Source organism: Columba livia, chromosome 2 (genome assembly GCF_036013475.1).
Source record: "Columba livia isolate bColLiv1 breed racing homer chromosome 2, bColLiv1.pat.W.v2, whole genome shotgun sequence".
NCBI lineage: Eukaryota > Metazoa > Chordata > Aves > Columbiformes > Columbidae > Columba > Columba livia.
Window position 1 is genome coordinate 63,824,049 of NC_088603.1, and position 21,071 is coordinate 63,845,119.

At 38.4% G+C, this 21,071-nt stretch overlaps 1 protein-coding gene across 5 annotated transcripts in view; it reads left to right on the forward strand.

Annotated features, from left to right (window-relative positions):
• Positions 1-20,841, forward strand: part of CTDP1 (CTD phosphatase subunit 1) — a 114,445-nt gene extending 93,604 nt beyond the window's left edge. For 4 of the 5 annotated variants that reach the window (XM_065052269.1, XM_065052271.1, XM_065052273.1 and 1 more), the window contains exon 13: positions 19,820-20,841. In XM_065052269.1, the coding sequence (XP_064908341.1) occupies positions 19,820-19,961 (142 nt within the window). In that variant the 3' untranslated portion in view covers positions 19,962-20,841. Of the gene's footprint in view, positions 1-1,596; positions 10,804-19,819 lie in introns of those variants that run through there. The other variant, XM_065052270.1, reaches the window with a different exon arrangement.
• Positions 20,842-21,071: the final 230 nt, after the last annotated feature.

Genomic DNA, 21,071 nt, shown 5'->3' on the forward strand with positions numbered 1-21,071 from the left:
AATATTAGGGTGTAATGCCTATGACGTCTGTATTGCTTATCAGGGAATGTCTTTGTCTTTCCAGCAACTGAAAAATAAATGTGTTTTTCTGAGCTTGGGATCCCTTCTCCATTTTATCACTTTTTAGTTTTTACATGGCTGGATGTCTTTGCAGAGACAGGTTTCTCTTGTGAGGATGAGGAAGAATTTGAATTAGAAAAGGAAGGGAGATACAGTAAGAAAGAAATGTACAAGTTTTAGAGAAACTAATAGAAAATATGTGAAGAGCCAAGGATGGTAGATGTAAACAAACAGTTCTGGAGGAGGCAAAGGAGAGAGAACACAGCAAAATCAAGTCCTGAAGACAACAGACAGGAAAATATGCTCTTGTAAATCAAAATTCTGTATTTTAGGAGTAAAACACCTTGTACAGCAGAGTGTCCTGGTTTCAGCTGGAATAGGGTTAATTTTCTTCCTAGTAGCTACTATAGCGCTATGTTTTGGATTTAGTATGAGAACAGTGTTGATAATCCAGGGATGTCTTGTTTGTTGTTGAGCAGTGCTTATACAGTGTCAAGGACTTTTCAGCTCCTCATACCACCCTTCCAGTGAGTAGGCTGAGGGAGTACAAAAAGTTGAGAAGGAGGCACAGCTGACCCCAACTGACCAAAGGGACATTCCATGCCGTATGACATCATGCTCAGTGTATAAAGCTGAGATAAGACGGAAGGAGGAGACATTCAAAGTTATGACATTTGTCTTCCCAAGTCACCTTTATGCATGATGGAACTGTGCTGTCCTGGAGATGGCTAAACACCTGCCTGCCCATGGGAAATAGTGAATGAATCCCTTGTTTTGCTTTGCTTACATGTGTGACTTTTCCTTATTAAACTGTCTTTATCTCACCTCATGAGTTTTCTAACTTTTACCCTTCTGAGTCTGTCCCCCATTTCATTGGGGAGCAGAGAGCAGGTGGCTGTGTGGTGCTTGGTTTCTGGCTGGGTTTAAACAATGACACAGAGTCAACACTGGAGTTACTCTCTGCTGTGGTACACCCTTTCTGTGAGTCATGCAACCCTTTCAGTGGTAATGGGATGAGTGCATTTTCAATTAGATATGTCTTTCAGTGGCTCCCAAGCTGGAGTAAGAGAAGTTTCTGAATCATACACTTAATGTCTTAAGAGTTTGAGTAGTGCCCATCTTAGATATTCTCTGTCATTTAGTCCCACTGGTAGTATTTTAAAGCCCTGTAATCGATCAGTCTTCCTATTACCTGAAACCACTATTCTAGATGAAAATGCCATAGCATCTTTCTAAAAATAAAAACGTGAATAAATAATTCCCGTGGACTGGTTGAAGCTTTTATACTCCCTGTATTCCTGATTGCTTCTTTTCTCCCTTCAATATAATCTATCATTTTCCTTATTTCCTTACTCTTCAGAGTTGTCAGCTGTTTCCATTACATAAGAGAGGTAATTTTAAGGTCTGTTGAAAGGACAATTGATAAAACCCTACTGTCAACTCTATTGTGCCATCAAAATGGCTTCCTTCTTAAAGTCACAGTCGTTACCATATATGTGTATATTTATGTATGTCTCAATTGTTCTTTCCATCTAGAATCATAAGACATGGGAAGGGGAAGACTGAAACCCATGATTTCCTGGGCATCATGGACATAAGCTATCTTCTGTGCATAAAAAATTAAAATAACAATATCTGTAAGAAGAAATTTTAGGTGATTGCTGTCTTGTATATGTGATGCAAATAAAGCATTTTGAAGGGAATAGTTTTTTATAGAGAAACTGCCAGATACTAATACCAAGAGATCAACTTTTAATATATAGAGTCGTAGTTTCTTCTTATCTTAATCAACTATTTTAAAGAAGCGGGGGGGAAGGAACTGAGGAATTCTCTCCAAAACCCAGGCATCGCTTCTGAGGGATACACCTGGGTCAGATGGAAGGATCTGTGCTGCTCTTGACCTGTTTTGCCCTGAGACTTCATCAGTGAATTTTGTAGAAAACTGACTGTATATTCTTATTAAAATGTATTTCACATGCTTTTCTGGAATATAATCTTATATATTCTTTGTGTATATCTTTAATGCTTAAGAATAAATTGAATACTGAGAAAATGAGGGGATTTAAGAAAGGTATGTTGCATGATTAGGCAAGCTTTGTGCTTGCAGCTTCATTTGGGAAGCATGCATTACTTGAGTTTTCTTTTAGTATGATTCTTGATGGTGACATATTTTTCTTATTTATGTAGTAAATTAAGAGATTAAACAACAATGCTGACAGCCATTTACCCTAGGTTTCTTTTTAACTTGTAAGAGTAATGGAAATTATGATGCATGACTAGCTCTCAAAAATGTCACTGTCCATGCTGCAATGGGAAGGATATAAGCGTGGAATAAACTAGTTTTCAGAGAGTGATACAGCCCTTAGAAGGACATAGCAATTTTTTTTCAAGTCCCGTTTTGATTCAAAAAATGAAAAGCAGCTGCTTTTGCCATCTAGAGTTTGCAGTAAGAAAGTCAGTTTTGCAAGAGACTAAGGATTGTCTGACAAGTGGCTTGTCATGGGTAGAAATTTAGGGCAAATAACAGATTAATGCTGTTATTTTGGCATAACTTACTGTTCCATAATGAAATTGGTTGCATGAAATACAGATTAGAGCTGGTCTTTGACACCTTGCCCTCAAACTCTTGTTTTTAAAACTTTGAGTTCAACAAACATGGGTTTGAGTGGGAGATCTATATCAGAAAAACATGGAAAATTCTTCAGTAAAGCTTTTCAAATGTGATATAATTCTCTGAAATTCCAGTTTTTCAGTTATTGAACTAGGCTTACAATTCATGTCAAAATTGAGAAACAATTTTTATTTGTGTATATATATCTGTATATATATATATATATATCTCCTTGCTATATTCTTGCGTATAATTCTACAGATCTCTTTTTCTTCTTCCTCTTTGTCAGAGATGTATCCTGAATTTTTTCTTTCTCCTTGATAACATAGTTTTACTGTGTTGAAATTCCTAATATGCAGAGAAAGAAGAATGGGATTTTGCTGTGCAGGGGGATGTTGCAATACTCAACCCCATTCCATACCCATTTACAAGAATATCAAACCTCTCAAAATTACTGAAATATGACTGAGAAAAAATAAGTCTAACTAGATCTGTTGTGTATTCAGAGTTGCATAAATCAGTAGGGAAACAAAGGTATGTTTATTCAGCTGTTGAAGAAGGTCCTTGTTCAAAGAATCCAGCCACATGTCTGTCATTAATATACATAGCACAAGGCAGAGATGTAAAGTCTGCTTCAGGAGAGGTCACGAAAGGACGTCGTTCACTTTATGTACAATGCTGCTTATAGATTCCGAAATAATTTGAGCTGCTAACTGATGAGTTATTGCAAAGGCCTAATATGATATCTGCATTTTGGAAAGCCTCAGATCATTAACTGAATAAGACAAAAAAAGTCACAGGAGAGAACTGCGAGAGTGTAAACTTTCACACATTGGGACTATTAACTAGAGCTAAAATTAACCAAGGTGCTGGTTCACATTTAGAGCAGGAGACTGAAATGGTCTTGTATTTCGCTACGTTTCCTACAAGGAGCAAGTGCACAGCTTGTGCATGTTTGCTCGTCCTCCTGGAGGCTTTCAGAAAGTGAACTGAGCAATCTGAAAGTTCTCTGGCCCAACCAAGCAAACCTTGGCACAGAATTAATGCAAAAAGCAACCAGCTTCACTATACTATGGGCTGCCTTAGAGTGTGTGTGTGTCACAGAGACACCCCAAAATGACCCCAAGCAAATGTAAGCTTGAACCAGCTTTAACTCAGAACCAAAACTGAGCAGACTGAAACCCATGCAAGCAGAGAGGTAATCCAAAATCAATAAACACTCCAGCAGCACTTAATAAGCTGCAGGTTCAATATACCAGTTGATGATATTATTACTGTACAACCACAGAAGAATGATGATCCACAGCGTGCGTGCACTTGCAAAAAGAGACCTCTCTCACTCAAGGGTACCCAGAAGAAGTAATTGCTTGCCTGGGGGGAGGAAGGGCTTGGTCAAGGGTGTGTCCAGAAGAAAATAATCACTCACCAAGGAGAAGGTGAGGGCACTCAATCCTGGCAAGTCTTCTTGGATGGTTTCCCTGATCTAAGGGGAGGGCTCTGTTCGCAGTCCTGCTGCTCTGAGAAGACCATTCAGAGAGTCTTTGGCAGGGGTCCCCTCCATTTTATAGGCTGATCGGATCTGGCTGCAGTCTGTACAAATGAGATCCAGAAGCTTCTCTTGGCCTGGGCACCTCCTTGGCTGAGGATCCTGTCTGTTGACTGAGGGTCATGCCCCTCCTGCTCTCCCAGGAGTCACCTGGGGTGGGGATGTGATGGTCTGCATGGATCGAGGTAAGTACATGAGGACAACCACAGTAGGACACAAAAGTGCTAAAGAGCCATCAGCTGTTATGTTGAAAGCTCTGGACCTTACTGGGGTGTGTGCAACTGCCACAGCAGGTTAACCTCAAGGCAGCTCTTTAAGGTGTAGCTGGGCCATTCCCGCAGTCCTAAAGTGTTGCAGTTACATGTGTTATATCCATGGCACCTGTCCTAAGAGCTGGCTCTGCTCTCTGGTGTGCAAGATCAATGCTTACTTGCTCTCCAAAGGCTGCTTGTGGCCCGCTCACACCTGCAGCAGCAGAAGGTGTGGGAGTACACTGCTGTCTGTTGTTGTATGGTCAGTGATGGTGATCTTGTCCTTATAAACTTCAGTATTATCAGTAGTACATAGGATTTTTTTCATAAATCTTACGTGGCAGGTACTATAGCTGAAGTTCAAGGGGACTGACTGGTTTTTATTGGTTTCTCCCAGGATGGTTCTTTCTGAAGATAATATCTTATTTGCTTCTATTGTTCCTAAATTACTTTAATAAATTGTTTCTCAGTAACATATCAAATGTAAACAGCAGCTAGTTCTTTTAATCGTCTTCCCTTTTTCTAAGTGATTTTTTTTTTCAAAAGTCTCTCTGTATGGATGCAGTGTTGCTTTTTTTGCCAAGTTTCTTTAGCATTTGGCTATAAGTGAGGTGTTTTCCACTTTAACTATCAGCTAAATCTAATCAATTTTACATTTAAGAATAATCTAAGTTTTTATATTTCTATAGATTTTTTTTAATCATTCCATAGCTGAACAGTGGTTTTTTGAACTTGTGTGAGACACTTCAACATGCTTCTGTGGTATCTTCACGTTTCCCTGCACAATATGGAGGACTCAAATCATTGCTAAAAAGCATGTAAACTGCACAAGACTGCTTTTGTCACAAAGTGGTCATTTATACTGTCTGTGTTTTTGTTAGATCATGTCAGATGGGAAGTCTGAAAAATGCTTTGAAATACAGCCTGGTTAGAGTGACCATCTGCCTTCAGCTTATTTTACTGTCTGCTGTGAAAATAGCTAGAAGTTGTTTAGATGCAATAATTTAATATTATCCAGTCCAGGTGTGTCTGTATGTGCAGTTAATATAACTTGAATTGCACATGACCATGTATATTAAGCTTGTATCTATTAATGGACATAGTAATTATTCAACTGAGACCGGGAAGAGGAGTGCCTTTAGAAAAGTGAAAAATAACATAAACTTCTCTTATACTGTTTGTCAGTTACAAATTTGAAAGCTAGTATGTCTTGATATATAAAGAATTCATTAAAAATTAAGAAGTCAATACAACTTTTTCTTATGGGTTTTCCTTCTTCAGTACTATGTGGCTTAGCTGTGTAAGTTTATGTGACCTTAAGTTCTAACAGTTCTAATACTTCAGGGGAAGGATAGAGGCAATTAAGAGTTTGTATGTTGCTAAAACTAGGAGAGTGCTGTTAAAATAAATCTTTATTTTCTCATTTTACTTTAACAATAAATTGGCTTCACTTCTGCTTTCTATGAGAAGTGGGCTGGTATCTGCAAAATTAACTGAGAATCTAAAGATGCTTCTTTTTTCTAGTTTAAACAGGAGGCAAATGTTTGGGACCATAAGGTAGGTTGTCAGGCATAAGAGCATTTACCTCATTCTCCTTCTCTCCTTAAATGTGCTAATAAATACTAAGGTATATATGGGAATTGCTGGTATTATTACATTTCTCTTTTCTGACTTACCATCTGTAATGATTTAGTGAATCTATGTATAGCTTAGAGTTCTGGATAAAGTAATGAAATTGATTTCCCAATGTATTTGAAGTCTTTCCGCAGTCATTGCCTTTTATCATTGCAGAGCCATTAACTAATAGTTTCCATCCCAGGACAATGGAGTGGCTAGAACATGAGGGAAAATATTTCTCTATAATAGATCTGCAAGAAACTCATGTCTACAACAGCTGGATCTTGCAGAAGCAGAGTGTAGAAATCAAATATTTGTTACTATCATTTTAGGAGGAGTGAGGGCTGATAAATGATGAGAGGCATGCACATAGTCAGAGAGAAAGAACAGAGAGGTGCTCTCTAGGAGAGGATTCTTGTTTAACTGTGAGACCAGCTGAAGAAGAAAGTGTAAAGTATTGAAAACCAGCACGTCAGTTTGGATAAGAGTCCATATGCAGCAGGGAGGGGAGGATCCTGGCACCCTTCAAGGACCCTGACATTAAGCCTAAGGGGTGATCTAGACTGGTAAGAAGAATAAATTAGGTGAACATTAGATTTGTCTTTTATCTAGCTCTGTTTTTCTTGTGCTTCTGCAATAAAGATGAGTTTGTCTCAGAATCAAGAACAGGTGTTTTGTTTGCTTTAATTAGCATATCACTGTTAAGTGAATTGTAAAATCACTATTGCTGTGGTCAGAGTTGGAGGAAAGAGTATGTGTAAGCTACCTGGAAGTCAGAAAAGTTCTGGGCAAGTCCTGGAAGCCTGTAGCAGCATTGCATGTGATTAAAGAGGAGGAGAGGCTGTGCTGACAAGATCCCAGCCTAACCCCAACCTGGGAAAACAGGAGCTGGCTATTGACCCCATCTGAGGGACCTCCCTGAAGAACTCTTGATATGTAGTGCTACCCCTTGAGATGGCTGGCTGTGGGACTGTTCAAAACTATCTCACAAGTAGGAGTGGAGAGTTTTCAGAACCATGCACAAAGGGCAGTGATCTGATGCTGGCTCTGTAGCCCAGCTGGGAGAGGTGCTGTTGTGTGAAAGGTTTTATTTAGGTGTTACGTAGATCCAAAAAATGCCAAGAGTACAATTTAAGTTTGGAGAAATGAAGGTTTGCAAGAAACTGGGATAATGGAAAATGAGCTGGGAGTTCTTGACTTGATCTGCTTAAGGGCCTGTTACCTGTTGTGCCACCTTGTAGAATCGGCAGCTCCAGCTTAGTTCCCATGATTGCCAGAGCAAGAGGGGGACGACTGGAAACCTGAGTGGATTTCAAAAAAGCTGAGCTCTCAGTGTTTACTCACAAGGGGAGAAATAGGAAAAACATTTCTCTCTGTCTTCGACTTAAGAACGCTTGTGCCACACACAGTAAGCAGTTCCTTCCTCTAGGGCGATCTGAATTCAGTTAAGAAACTGTAAGCATCAGATTGTTTTGGAGTTATTTCTGTTTCTCCACAGGAGCAATTAGCAGTACCAGGCTCCAGTATCCTGCTCCCACTCACACAGGAGATACAGCTCCCCCGGCACTGAGTGCGTGTTTAAGCACTTATTCTTACCACCGCTACCCCATTTCGGCAGACTGTAGACACTAATGTTTTGCGTCTGTGACTTTGAAGGAATGGAGAGGGGTAAGAAAGATGTAATGCAGAAGTTGAGAGTGAAGGAAACTAGTAACATACTGCTTCAGTTTATGTATCAGTGAAAAAACTGGCATGAAGTCTGAAGAATAGCCTAGAATGGCCCTCAGGTAATTTAGGCAGCATGTTTTCCTTTGGTGAGGCTGAATGCTTCAATGCAATTTATAAGCTACTAAAGAATTTTGTTTTTTTTTCCTCAGCAAGATGTATGGTTATCTAAACATTTTTTGAGAATAAGGAAACCAAGAAGTAAATCAGCAACTGTGTACAAAGGTTATTAATCCTTCATTCTGTGCCACTACTGAGATAGTTCTCAGGACGTTAGCAGAAATGCTGTAAGGCAACATTGTTCCAATCAGGAAAAATAGCAGATATATTACAACCCTCTCATTTCCCTAATGAATTCTAAAAGTACTTTAAACTTCACATAATAACTAATGTGCATTCATCTTGACCCTTACAAGTGTGTAATGAGTGCTAAACAGCAGTGTAGATCACCAATTAAAATGGTGTATGCTAAAAATGTTGGTAGAAGAGAGACAGTGCTGCTTCTTACTGCAGGGGAGGAAAAAAAACTGTAGGAATTAAAATGGATAGATCTTCCCATTTGTAAGTAGTTTATTCATCATTTGCAATCCAAATAGGTTCTTCCATTAGAAAAAAATAAAGTCAGGTTTTGTAGAAAACTTGAACTTATTTCAGAAGTACGTTATATCAAGCTGATTGTGAAGAATTGTCCCTGCATTGTTATCATGGTTTAGCCCCAGCTGGCAGCTAGAGCCACATGGTCACTCAGTCATCCCTCCCTCACCCCTGTTGGGATGGGGAAGACAAGTGGGAAAATAAAAGGCAAAACTCATGGGTTGGGATAAAAACGGTTAAATAGTGCAGAAAAAGGGAAAATATAACAACCATAATAACAATGGAAGAGTGTACAAAATGAAGGATACTCACAAACTCAGAAAAATTATGTCCAGACTGCACCTGAGCAGCAATCCCCTGAGTACCGATCATCAACATCCTTGCACCAAACCACTAATCCTGGAACAACAGAGATCCAGAGAGCAGGTTGTGCTGAAACATGATCACATGGCACCACCGGTCCAAAGAACAAAAAGCACCGCAGTCACGCAAGCAGGGAGTTCCTCCCCTCAGCCAGCCCCCCAGTTTATATTCAGCATGATCTTGCATGGTATCAAATATTGCTCTGGCTAGTTTGGATCAGCTGCCCTGGCTTTGTTATTCTCCCAGCTTCATGTGGAAATTAACTCTGCCCCAGCCAGTTCCAAGACATTGTCAGCTTTCTGTGAAAATTATCTGTATCTTGGCCAACTGAGCACATTCCACCTCTTCTTCTGTACCATTTGTGTCGTGCTCGGGTCTTACCAATACGTTCCAGTTAATCACTAGCAGTTTTTCTACGAATAGATACGGATATGCATGCACAGGTATTATTCCCGTAGTCCATCTTATCTCTTTCAAATGCTCATTGAGTTCATTTAGTCCATGACCTTGGGTTCCATCTGTCATAACAGTCCCTCAGAGCAGGGAGGATGTGGTGTGATGTTAGAGTGTTGCTGTGGAGCATGCACAGTTTGGAGAGGGTCTGCAAAGTGATTTTATTCCCAAAGTCATGCAGAGGGGAGCATCTGTTTTCTTCCAGTAATGCCTCTACCTAGCATGTCAGACATTGCTCCTGTCCCTGCACTAGTGTGGCTATCTCATTCTCAGGTAGCAACTAGAAAAAGAACAACTTATTACCATCTTAGTTTTTGTTAAACGTTTGAAGTACTGTTACTCTCTCAGTAGTCATTTGGGGCCCAGAGAAATACCTTTTAGCACATTCCTCTTGTGTATCCACATAACTTGATAATTGTACTTTATATGAGCCTATGTCTGATACTGCTACATAGATAAGACCAGGTTCAGTAGCAACCTGTTATTCTGGATTTATAATAGACGTGAAGCATCTTTTCCTTCATATGTCTTCTTCATTAGAGGTGTGGGAAGGGCTGCAGCTGAACAATACAGTCAATCTGGATTTTGGACAGCACCATCAAAATATTTGCAACTGCACAACAGAAAGTGCAGATCAAGTACAAACCGCCTTTGCTAGTTCAAATTTGTTCTAGAAATATTGACAGAAAAAAATTGTAGAGCATGCTGTAGATAGGATCAAGTACTGATAGTCAGCAGAGCTGCAATCTGCTGCATGCAGTAGTCTGTCATATCTTAGCTACTATGAAAACAACAGGTACGGTGAATTCTCTGTGGTGTGATTTGATTTGGCAGATAGGTTGGCATATGCCAGTTTGATCCAGGTTGAACTTCTGTTGCTCCATGACCTAGTATTGTAGAGATCCAAATTTAATGAACGGAGACCCACTTTTTTAGGCAGTTCAATAGTGTTGCATAGTTAAAGATGGTTAGTGTTCTGTTTTTGACATTTTGCTTGTATTGGTATGCTGTATACATAATTTACACAAACCCTGTAAAACTGTTGTAAAAGTCATGTAGTTCTGTCAGATACTCTTACTGCTTTAATTCAGATTTTTCTTTTTCATAAATCGAGCCTTGACATCACTTTCCTCTGTATCTCATGGAAACATAGCAATTTCTAGCCCAGATTTCTAACAAATTTAAGTTCAACATTTCTTCTACCAACAGGTGACTTCCAGCCTTGGTGTCACTTCGTCTTGTATTTTACTGACTTTTCTAAAACATCTTGAAGCACACTGGAATGTCTGAAGAAAAATGTAGACTTAAAATACAAATTTTTGATACTGATAAATTATTTCCTGGGTACTTTGTAGCGTCATATTTTATTACTGTTGTATCTCCAAGACAAAGTCTTCCCAAATTGATTTTACTGCATGAAAAAAGATTTATTGTATAAAATTTCTACCAATAAATAAGCTGACAGGGCTGGGAATTCAGGGAAGGAGGAGGTGGGAGGATGGGAAGTGCCAAGAAGGCATGTATTGCTGTTAGGAGTGCTGGACTTTTCTCATTAAAAAAAAAAAAAAAAAAAAAAAACAGAAGTAGTAAAGCAGTGTAATATTCCAGGAAAACGTTATAAGATACAGAGAAGTAAATCTCACAGCTGATGGCCAGACAGGGCGATCGCTCTCCTGTGTTTGGAGCAGTACCATAGCATCACAACAGCTGCACAATAAGGTGATACTCACTGAGAGCTCGCTAGAAAGACAGTGGACTTGCTGTGCTAGAGGATTTCACTGGTTTTCCACACCATTAGGCAGGCAGAGCCAATGAACTGATGGAGTATCCTGTTAAATCATATGGAAATGTGAGGAGGATGAAAGACTTCCCTTTTATGCCAGGAGTAAGCTAGTACATTTCATGAAGGAATATAACTGCATGGAAAGAGTGTTTGCATCTTACTCCTTTTGAGTACAACATGTTAAAGGAATTTTAAGTCTTTTTTGTGTTTGTCACAGTCCATTCGGTGATGGACTCATGATGGTTCGTTTACCTTGACCTCAAAGCGCAAAATTAAGGCAACCAAAATGCCAAGGGGTTAAAATTCAATCAAACAGTGTTACTTTATTATTTTGCCTGTAAAGCAGCACGCGATAGAGAAAGTAGAGAAAAAGGAAAAGGAAAGGGGGGAAGAGGGTTTGTTACCACCATGGGTCCAAAGGCGTCCCTATGGTCCCAGGTCCTGAACGGCGTCCTGCTGGTTCTCTGTCGTGATCTGTGATCCTTTGTTGGGGAGATCTCAATGATGTCCAGTCAGGAACCATCTTCCATGCTTCTTCACCCCCCTCACTCTCATGGGTCAAGGCAAATCTCCACCTTTGTTTCGCAACCCAGGCTTAGCTGCGCAGGCTTGAAAAATCCTTGCTTCGCTTGCCAGAACCTGTCTGTGCTGGCATCGCCTTGCGTCCAGGGCTCTCTTTCTGGTCTGTTGGGTGACCTCAGGACCCTTGGTGAACTTCTGGGCGTGCTCTTCTTCGTTGGCCTTTGTAACAGGGAGGAGTTGGGGGGCAAGTTTGGCTGAAGCAGCAGGTGAAAATCCATCTTCTGGACAGCAGCTATTGTCCCCAGGTTGGAGAGACCTGTGTAACACAGTTCCCTTTAGGAGGTGGGGGCAAGTTTGGCTGAGGCAGCAGGTGAAGTCCACACAGCAGCTATGATTACCAGTAGCCCCCAGGTCGGAGAGACCTGTGCAACACAATTCTTCTCCTCAGGCTTCTCTCCAAATCATTTTCCAATTCTTTCTATCAGGTCATCTGTTCCCTGATGACGATGGTCAGGCAAATACTGTTCGTTAGACCAACTCTTACAGTGCTCCAGTGGAGATGACAGTTTTACCAGTATCCATACAGAGTTGTTGATGTGCTTTGTGTTATTTTTGTAATATTTTATTATGAAACTGAGCTAGTCTTAGTTAATATTCTTGTGAGCAAAGCCATTATTCAGTGAGCAAACATCCTAGAAGAATGTTAGTTTTGGCTATTTGCAATTTAATCTCAATAATTTGTTGAAAAAATGAGAGTGTAATAGAAGTTAGTAAAAATCAGAGTTAAAAGCTTTGAGAAAATGGTCTTAGCTTTCAGTATGACTTAGTATAGCCCATAACATATATATTAACTTAAAGTAGTTTATGAATATCTAACTTTAAAAGCCATCGCATAAGTAATGGAATACCTACTTCAAGCCTCCTTTCTTAGCACAGCCAGTGTGTTATGAGCTAAATTATATCTTTAGTTGTTAAGATGCCCAATGATGCTTCTTGAAGAATGGTCATTGGATGATACTGACAAATCTGGCCAGGTTGACAGGACAGGTGAATTCCAAGCATTACTTTGCAGCACTGGGTCTTTAAACTGTAGTTGTACTCCCTTGCATTGGCACAGGGGTGCCTCCACACACACAGTATGCACCTGTGAGAAAAATGTAGTTTGACTTTTCTCAGAGAAATAAGGTGCTTTTTCTAACTCCTTATTTTGATGGAGCTTTGAATTTTATAAATTGCCCATACATCTTACTTTTTTTGCCCAATTTCCTTCTTACTTTTTTTTATTACGTGCTACCATTTTTAAAACAACAGCTCATATTTAGTTCTGTGGTGATTAAACTTAGTCTCAGATAGTGATGAAGAGTAATGTTCTGTCTCCTGCAGTGCTTCGTGTAACAGAAATTTGTTTGAATTACACCATTTTTAAGCAACTTTTGCAAACTGAATCCAGGCAGAGTTGCAGTACTGTAACTGTTAGGCACTGGTGAAGGAAGGCTTGAAGTTTACTTTGCTTGACTGCTGTTCCTTGATATCTCCTATTATGGCCTCCAAGAGCTCCCCAGAATCTCCACAGAGCGATAAACCTACCATCTGATGTTTGCTGTCAGAATTAGTGATATCTGTAAAGTAGAAGGAACTGGAGAAATAACTTGATTCAAACAACAAAGGCCTGGATTGCCTTTAAAAATATTAACATGTTGATGCACATGTATTTTTTGTTTGAATATTGACTTGTTCCCCTCTTGAGGGCTTATTCAAATTTGGTTGTCTAGAAGGAGGCTGAGGTTATTCAGGAAAGGTGAATAGATTGTTGTGGTTTTGTTTGTTTACAATAAGATTAAGAGAGTGCATCTCTGCATTTTCCATTATGAGAGTGTCAAGTAACAGTCTAGCATTCCATATATTGAAAGGTATATTTAATTTGCTGTTGTCTTCTGCAAATCAATTGCAAGAGTATTTTTTTATGTGATATAAAACTGCTGCTGTTGTATTTGCGTTTTGAAGAAATAGTCAATATTGTATGTTGTAAGTATTGTCTTATAATAGCTAAGTGGATTATTTTTTAAACAACTTGAAGTTAATAAAATAACAATACGTTAGAGGCATAGTTTAGTTATCCGTGATTTAGTTATGTAAGTAAAATTGTAGATTGAATTTTTTAGTTTTGCATTATCCAGTTCAATTATTATCTCTTTCTAATTAGTTCAGTGCAAAGAAAATAAGGTCAGTGCACAGTTTTTCATTGTAAAGCTTTTTTGCTACACTGTTTTTGAAATATCCCAAGCAAATGTTTAATTGTTAAGAAATAACCATTTTCAATGAGTTGGGGTAATTTTTTTGTTATTAAACTTTACCATTGGTATAAATATCAGGAAAATGCCTTGCCAAATGGATTATTTTAGCAAAATTTACAAAATTGACACATTGTAGTAACTTCTGCATTTATTTTTAATTTTCTATGGTATCCTGACTTTAAAACTTTCAATTTAGATATACAGTGAGTCTTTACTTCAGAGAACTATAAGGCTGTTGTTAAAATAGTTTTACAAGTTTCCGGAATATTTTCTCACTGTTAGAACAGTGTACAAGCGTGCAGAATTTAATTAGATCTCACTTTACCGTTGTGTGAGTTAAAATATGTTTTGGAGCTGTCAGTTGGAATTGATGGATTTCTGCGAAGACATTTTTGTGAAGAGCATTCAAAACAGGCTGTTCATCCAGCTGCAGGGTGTCCTTCTGCACGCCGGGGCTGTGCAATAAACATTCTCTGTGCATTTTTCTACGTATTAGATTTCTGGATCATCCTTTAATCCTGCAGACAACGTTGGATGAGTCCATGAGGAAACATGTGAGGTGTCTGGCATTTGTTCCTACAGCACTAAACATTGTTGGGTTTGTCATAGCATGAGAGTAAAGCGAAAACACACACTTCAGCTTGCCAGTGTGGATTTGGTGCTGTTTGTTGCTCTAAGTCAGGGGTATCAAACTCATTTTCACCAGGGGACACGACAGCCTCGCGGTTGCCTTCAAAGGGCCGAATGTAATTTTAGGACTGTATAAATTTAAGTACTTCTACATTTATACAGTCCTAAAATTACATTTGGCCCTTTGAAGGCAACCGCGAGGCTGCTGTGGCCCCGGGTGAAAACAAGTTTGACACTCCTGCTCTAAAAGCTGTGTGCTTGGCAGCATGCAATGCCAGACCCAGAGAGGAGCACTAGGACAGAAAATTCAATGTTCCTGCACAGTTGCATGAGACGAATTGCCAGATGGTAGACACCTGAGTTTTGCAGGCCTGCTGTGCACAATTGCTCACTATTTTATCAAGCGTATGTAAAAGATGTCGCCATGTATCCCATGTTAAGAAAATGTAACTGCAAAACTTGGAACATCTCCCTGAAAATTTAATCTTGTCTGTCCTATGTAATGTTTAAATGCCCACAACACTGATTTTCCATCTGTGTGTTCTCAGATCTCACATCCTTTAACCTTATTACCCAAGTACTGGGCTGACATCTTCAAATTTGGCTGAAGAATAGTTTTCCTGGTTTACCAGCTCTAATTCATAATAACTGAAGGGTGTTGCCACAGAACCCGTTTATCTAAATAAATTGTTCTCATAGTCATTTCCTACGGAAGGGAGTCAAATCCCTGTTGCATTACCAAACTCAGCATCGCCCTTCTCTCTGGTACAGAAGGATTTACAGAAAGCTGTGGGCTGGTGCATGTGGACGCTGGGACAGACCTTCCACATGGGACTGCAGAGGTGTCCCTGGGGCAGCGCAGGTGGTGCTGCCGGGCCGTGGTGCTGTTGGAAGGCAGCAAACTGTTCCAACACGCCTTTTTCAAACCATTGCCTTCCAAACTGCTTGTGGCTGCTATGGGAGCACTCTCATTAGAGAGCAACTTGACTGTATTTGGTACCAAACTTAAGTCCCGATTTATGATGTCAGTGCTGTAAGCTGATTGCTTGTAAAAGACTAAACACATTTAGTCTGGAGACTCTACTTTGTTACTGTGCCAATTTTAGGAGCTATTGAAAAAAGCAGGTCAATAATAATTTAGAAGAATACTTGTTATCAGAGTAGAGATGGGGGTTTGTGGGTATTTGGTGTTTAAAATATACATGAAAATTTATTTAAATACTTGCTGTAATTTTTCAGGTTTAAAACTAGGTTTGGAAAAGGTTTAGGTTTGCTTTGTTCTAAGCAAGGGTTATGTTGCCCTTTGAGTTCCTTTGCTTGTTAGATGTTTCAATCTTAATGTAGCTCTGTCTATCTTAAAAGGGTGCCATTGCAATGCAAAGCAGACCAGAGACAATATGGTTTTCAATTAATAGAAAAAAATGTTTTTTCCAACATCATTTATTTTCAGCTAACTATAACTTAAGATCTTAGGATAATAGAAGCAACAAACACTGAACTTTTTTCACTGCTTTGTTCTCTGTGGCTCTTTCAGTGAACTGAATTTGAATTGAAATAATAAGAATAAAGTTTTCATTTGACCTATAGTTGTGCTTTGCAATCATATTTTAGTGATCATTTTAACAGATCAAGAGCTGAATAGATTTTTATTTTCAATAATTTTTCCTGTGCTATTTACCATACACCGTGCACTGTTGCAACTTTGGAATGTGTTCTGTTTCTGTCTCTTCATTTGGAATACCACTAAGTGTATTCCTCACTAGCATTCTGTACATTAAATTTTCCTTAAAATAACTCTTACACATGTATAATTATGAGTTTTTTTAAATTTTAATATCATTATTATTTACATTTATAGTTTATTTAAATATCTTGAAAATGCATTTAAATTTTTTTTCAATGTAGTTCTCTTTTAAAAAGGTTTCTTCATCACATGGACTGATGGGCCTCCTTGTACTGGGTATTAGAAAGGAAAAATATTTAGTACAAAGGCAAAGGAAATAAGAATTGTACAAGTTTTTTCACAGGTTTGTCAGATATTTAAAGTTCTAAATTAAGTATTTTGGAAAGTTTCATTTTTTTTTTATGAGGTTAAATATGTTAAGTTATTATCCATATGTTTGTTTTTTAATAGCAGTCAAGGAAAATTCCTTTTAATAATGCAAATCAGGCTAATGGAAGGCTGCAACATACTGCTGAATCGTTTTCTCTAAATGTCAGGAAGGAATCCTGTATGTGCTTAACATTTCCATTCAAAAGTGTTATGCAGTATGGCTCTGAAACTGGAAACAAGAAGGAATGGGCACAAAATAATGAGAATAATTACATTTTTAATTATTTGTTACGTTTATAGATAAGCCACCATGGGGATATACTGCTTTCTCTGAAGACATAAATGATTAATGGGATGTTATTTCTCTTTTTTGAATTTGCAAATAGAAGATGCAGCACTACATTACTGATGTTGTTCCTCCATGTTTCCATCAGACTTAGCTTTGCATTTGATCTCCTAATACTCATTTAGATGTTTTCAGAATCGCTATGAAGCTGCAATTTACAATACACCAATAGTGAAAGGTGTTTATATCTTAATAAGAACAAAACTCATATTCTCAAGAAAGTTTTTGTTTCTTCTAGCAGGGGACTAATGCCTAGCTGTGTTTTCTTTTTTGGTTTTGTTTTTTCCCCCCACGAGTGAGGAAGTTTTCATATCTAGATTGAAGAGGGCTGTCATTCTAGCCTTCCCAAAAGAACAAAATCTAACAGAACAGATCACATTCGGTCTCCTGCATTTCCAACAGTACTGTTTAATACAACTGAGTGAGGGATGAAAATATGTCAGGACTGTCCCTTAAAGTTTTCTGGCAAGTCTTTTTGCAGACTGGAACTCCATTCTTTAACTAACTAGATACACTGTTTCAGGGCCCTGTATTTTGTAGATTGTCCTCACTGAAATCTAGTTGCTATGGAGCAGATTTAAATAAAAAAGTGGCTTTGCATAAATTAGTAATTTTGCTAGTCTTTGTCGTAGCTATTCAGTAGATGAACTGTTCCTAGCTTTTAAAAAATAACCAACTGGCAGTGAAATACTGTTTCTTCACAGCCCTTTTTTCTGTGGAATCTTTGCTATAGATTTTGATCCCAGCAAACTCACAGTATCTGGGCTGGCTCTAAAAACCTGCTTGTCCTGCCACATTCTTTAATACATCATCTACAGTTGTGTGTACGCATTTCATGTATGTAAATCATAGCTGCTAGATTGTTAATGTTATTTTTCAGTTGGTAAATACCATCATTTTCCATAGGTGCAGTGTTACAAATGGAGGAAAACAAATGTTTTCAGCTGTGAACGTTGTGATATAGATTCTGGCCATGTCTTTACTATCTTTACTTCTCAGCACTATATGTATACTTCTTATCCACTACTTGTTAAATAATGCACAACTTTTTTCTGCTTTTGCTGAGTAAGACTCTTTCGGCTTTCTTTACTTCCCAATTATCTTTTCTCCAGCTAATAGTATCATTAATAGCTAAAATAGGGCTGTATCTCTGAAGGCTCAAATCACCGTGAAGCGAGCGAGTGAAACTCAACGCTCCACACATTTGTATAGCTTTTAATGGAAATGCGCTAAGATTTCTTCTAACTGGGCCTTTTTAGTCTGAGTGCTTCCTCATCCAAACTGCGTGCTGATGTGGGCTGCATGGAAATCAGTGTTATGCCTGAGAAACTGCTTTTTATCATGTATTAGGCTGCATTTAGTGCCCTGTAACTCTCTCAGCAGGCCAGATTTGAGTTTCAATAGCAAAATGTTCAGGAAATGCTTTCACCTCATCCCATTTTTCCTTGTTAGGAATTTACACCCCACACTGAATCCCAGGGCTTCAGCTTTCCTTCCCTGGAGTATTAATCCTACCACCCTATGCTGAACAGAAAATCCACCTGCTGTTACTGTGACGAAACACTCAGTAAAGCAGCAGCAGTCAATCTTTTGGTCCCAGTGGTGCAGCAGAAAGGAAAAACAGGGTAACATAGTGCTGCTCGCTTCCCCTTTTTGACTTAGACTCCCCTCCTGACCTCACACCCCATCTTGTCCATCTCCCTGGAAAGCTGAGAAAGGGGATGTCAGGTGTCACTCAGGCAGCCTATGGATCAAGTAGTCTGGGCTCCTGAGAATTAATGCTTCTGGGAAAGTGGTAATAAGAATGTCTGTATAAATAAAAATTGATTTCTATTTCAGTTTTCCTTACAAGCTCACAAGTTTGTATTTATTTCTTTTGGATAAACCTAGTTCAAGTCAGTATTTATTAAAAATCTTTCTTGGTATGTGCTACTTTTCTATACTCTCAGTATTGTTAAATTTCTGGTTTTTGCTAAAAGATAAAAGATCATTGTATAAATTTTTCATGATTGCAAATGAATGCATTCTTCTCTTCATGAAACTTCACCTAGCAAGGAAAAGGATAGTTATTTAAGAGAAACTCCCTTTGCATATATTACTCTGCTTGAAATTTGATCAAATGATCAAGGAAGGATTTTGAAGGTATTTCTGCAGCTCATTATGAATTCTATGCAATGCAATGTCTCAACTTTATTTTTGTCTCAGAAGTATATGTCTGATATAAAATTCCCTTTTGGCAAGGAAAAAAGATTTTAGGATTCCACAGATCCAAATTCTTTTGCTTATGGCTGTGTCCCAGTTGAAGTGTTAGAATTTCCTTGGAGATCTTTCACAACCAGGATCATGGCTCTTTCAGCAGGGTATGGTGCAAATTGGCTTCCTGTTTAAACTGGTTAATTCTCTGGAGATGCTAAGAAATGTGTTGTTCAGCCTGGTAGTACTAATCCAAAGAGACATAAAAGGGAAGAACAAGACCCCTATGTTTGGAAGCATGAAAATGTAGAAGCTGGTGTAGTGAGATTTGGTTTATCAGTTAAGGTTTTATTTTTATAAAAAGGCAGAAACTTGGGTATTTCAAAATCATATAGCAGCATATAATGTATTTTTGTAATCTCTTGTTCACACAATGGATTTATTTCTTTTGGGATGTGAGAGAAAAGTAAATCAACTAATTATTTTCAAACAGCCTCATACTTCGATTTTATTCCTTGTTCAGAAGAATGGGATAAATAAAATTAACAGTGCTTTATTCTTTGCACCTACAGCTGACAGTAAGTAACAGCAATTAAAAATCAATTGCATGAACTGACTACTGTTCATTCATTTAAAAGCAAGTGCTGTACTTTTTGTTTAGACCTGAAAACCAGTTGAGTCCTTTAGCCCCATTTTTTTCTCCTGTTAAATAGTGGTCTGTGATAATAAGCAATGAGGTACCTCAATTCATGGACATTATCTCTGTCTGCCCTTCCAGGGGTCACAAGCGCAAACTGGATGAAGATGATGCTGCCAGTGAATCCAGTAAAGAATCCAGCAATGAAGATGAGGAAGGAAGCAGTTCTGAAGCAGATGAAATGGCAGCAGCGCTTGAAGCTGAATTGAATGACTTCATGTGACGTTCATGCAGAAGACGGAGTTTGTAATTATACTTTATTTCTCATAAACAAATCGGACTTCAGATGAGTCCCTATGTCAGTACTCAATGTGTTTCCAAAATGTGTGTGTATATTTTGCAAAGCAACACAAGAGGCGATACATTATTTTACAAAATCGGAAATAGATGTTTTTAAGGTGTTTTACTAAAGGAAAATATACTTTTTTAAGCAAAAAAAAGTATTAAATGGGACTTGGTGTGCTATGCCAAAGACATGTTAGGAGCTCTTCAGAACCTTCATTTACAGGACAGTGATAGAAAAATTGTGATTAAACATAGAGCAACTTTTGCAGTCTGTGGCTTATGGGTAACGGTCTTCAAAAAAAAGGAGGAGATGAAGATAGGATTGTCTGGGTGGTACAGCAGGAACCTGATGAACTGGTCATCCTTTTCCACAAATAAATGCTATCAAATATAGAAGGATTTTTAAAATAAAAAAGAACAATTTATATTTGTATAGAAACAGAGAACGTGATATGCAAGCTTTGTGAACTCTGCACTTGACCCACCTGTCATTTGCTTCTAAGAGAATACATAATGATCAAAACTCATGTTCTTAAGTTACTTTGTGGAATAGTTGGGTTCTTTAGGGACATCGTTTAGATTTTAAACTTTCCTTCTCTGTAACCGGAAATTTAGCACAGCATACTGAGTGATCCTGTACTGCCGTAAGAAGCATATTCACCCATTCGTGTTGTCTTGGAAAGAATGAGTGCTACTTCAGTCTAGATAGGATGTAATTTCTTTGACGAGAGATCTGATGTAAAGTTTTTGTATATTCTATTTCATATTTGACCCACAAAACAGATTTTCTTTCATTTAATAAAAATCCATTTTGTACACTTTGTTTCTCTTTCCTGTTCATTTGCTTTCATCAAATCCAAGGCACCTTTCCGTATTATCTTTCCTTTACTCTGAATGAAAATAATGAAACACATTGAAAGCAACTGCAAAAGTGTAGATTCAGGCAGGTAACTGAGGAAGAGGAGAGAAACACTGGCTCAGAAGATTCCCTTTTCTTTGGTATGTGAACTCTTACATTCTGACATTTTCTTGGGTCTCTTTGAGTTGC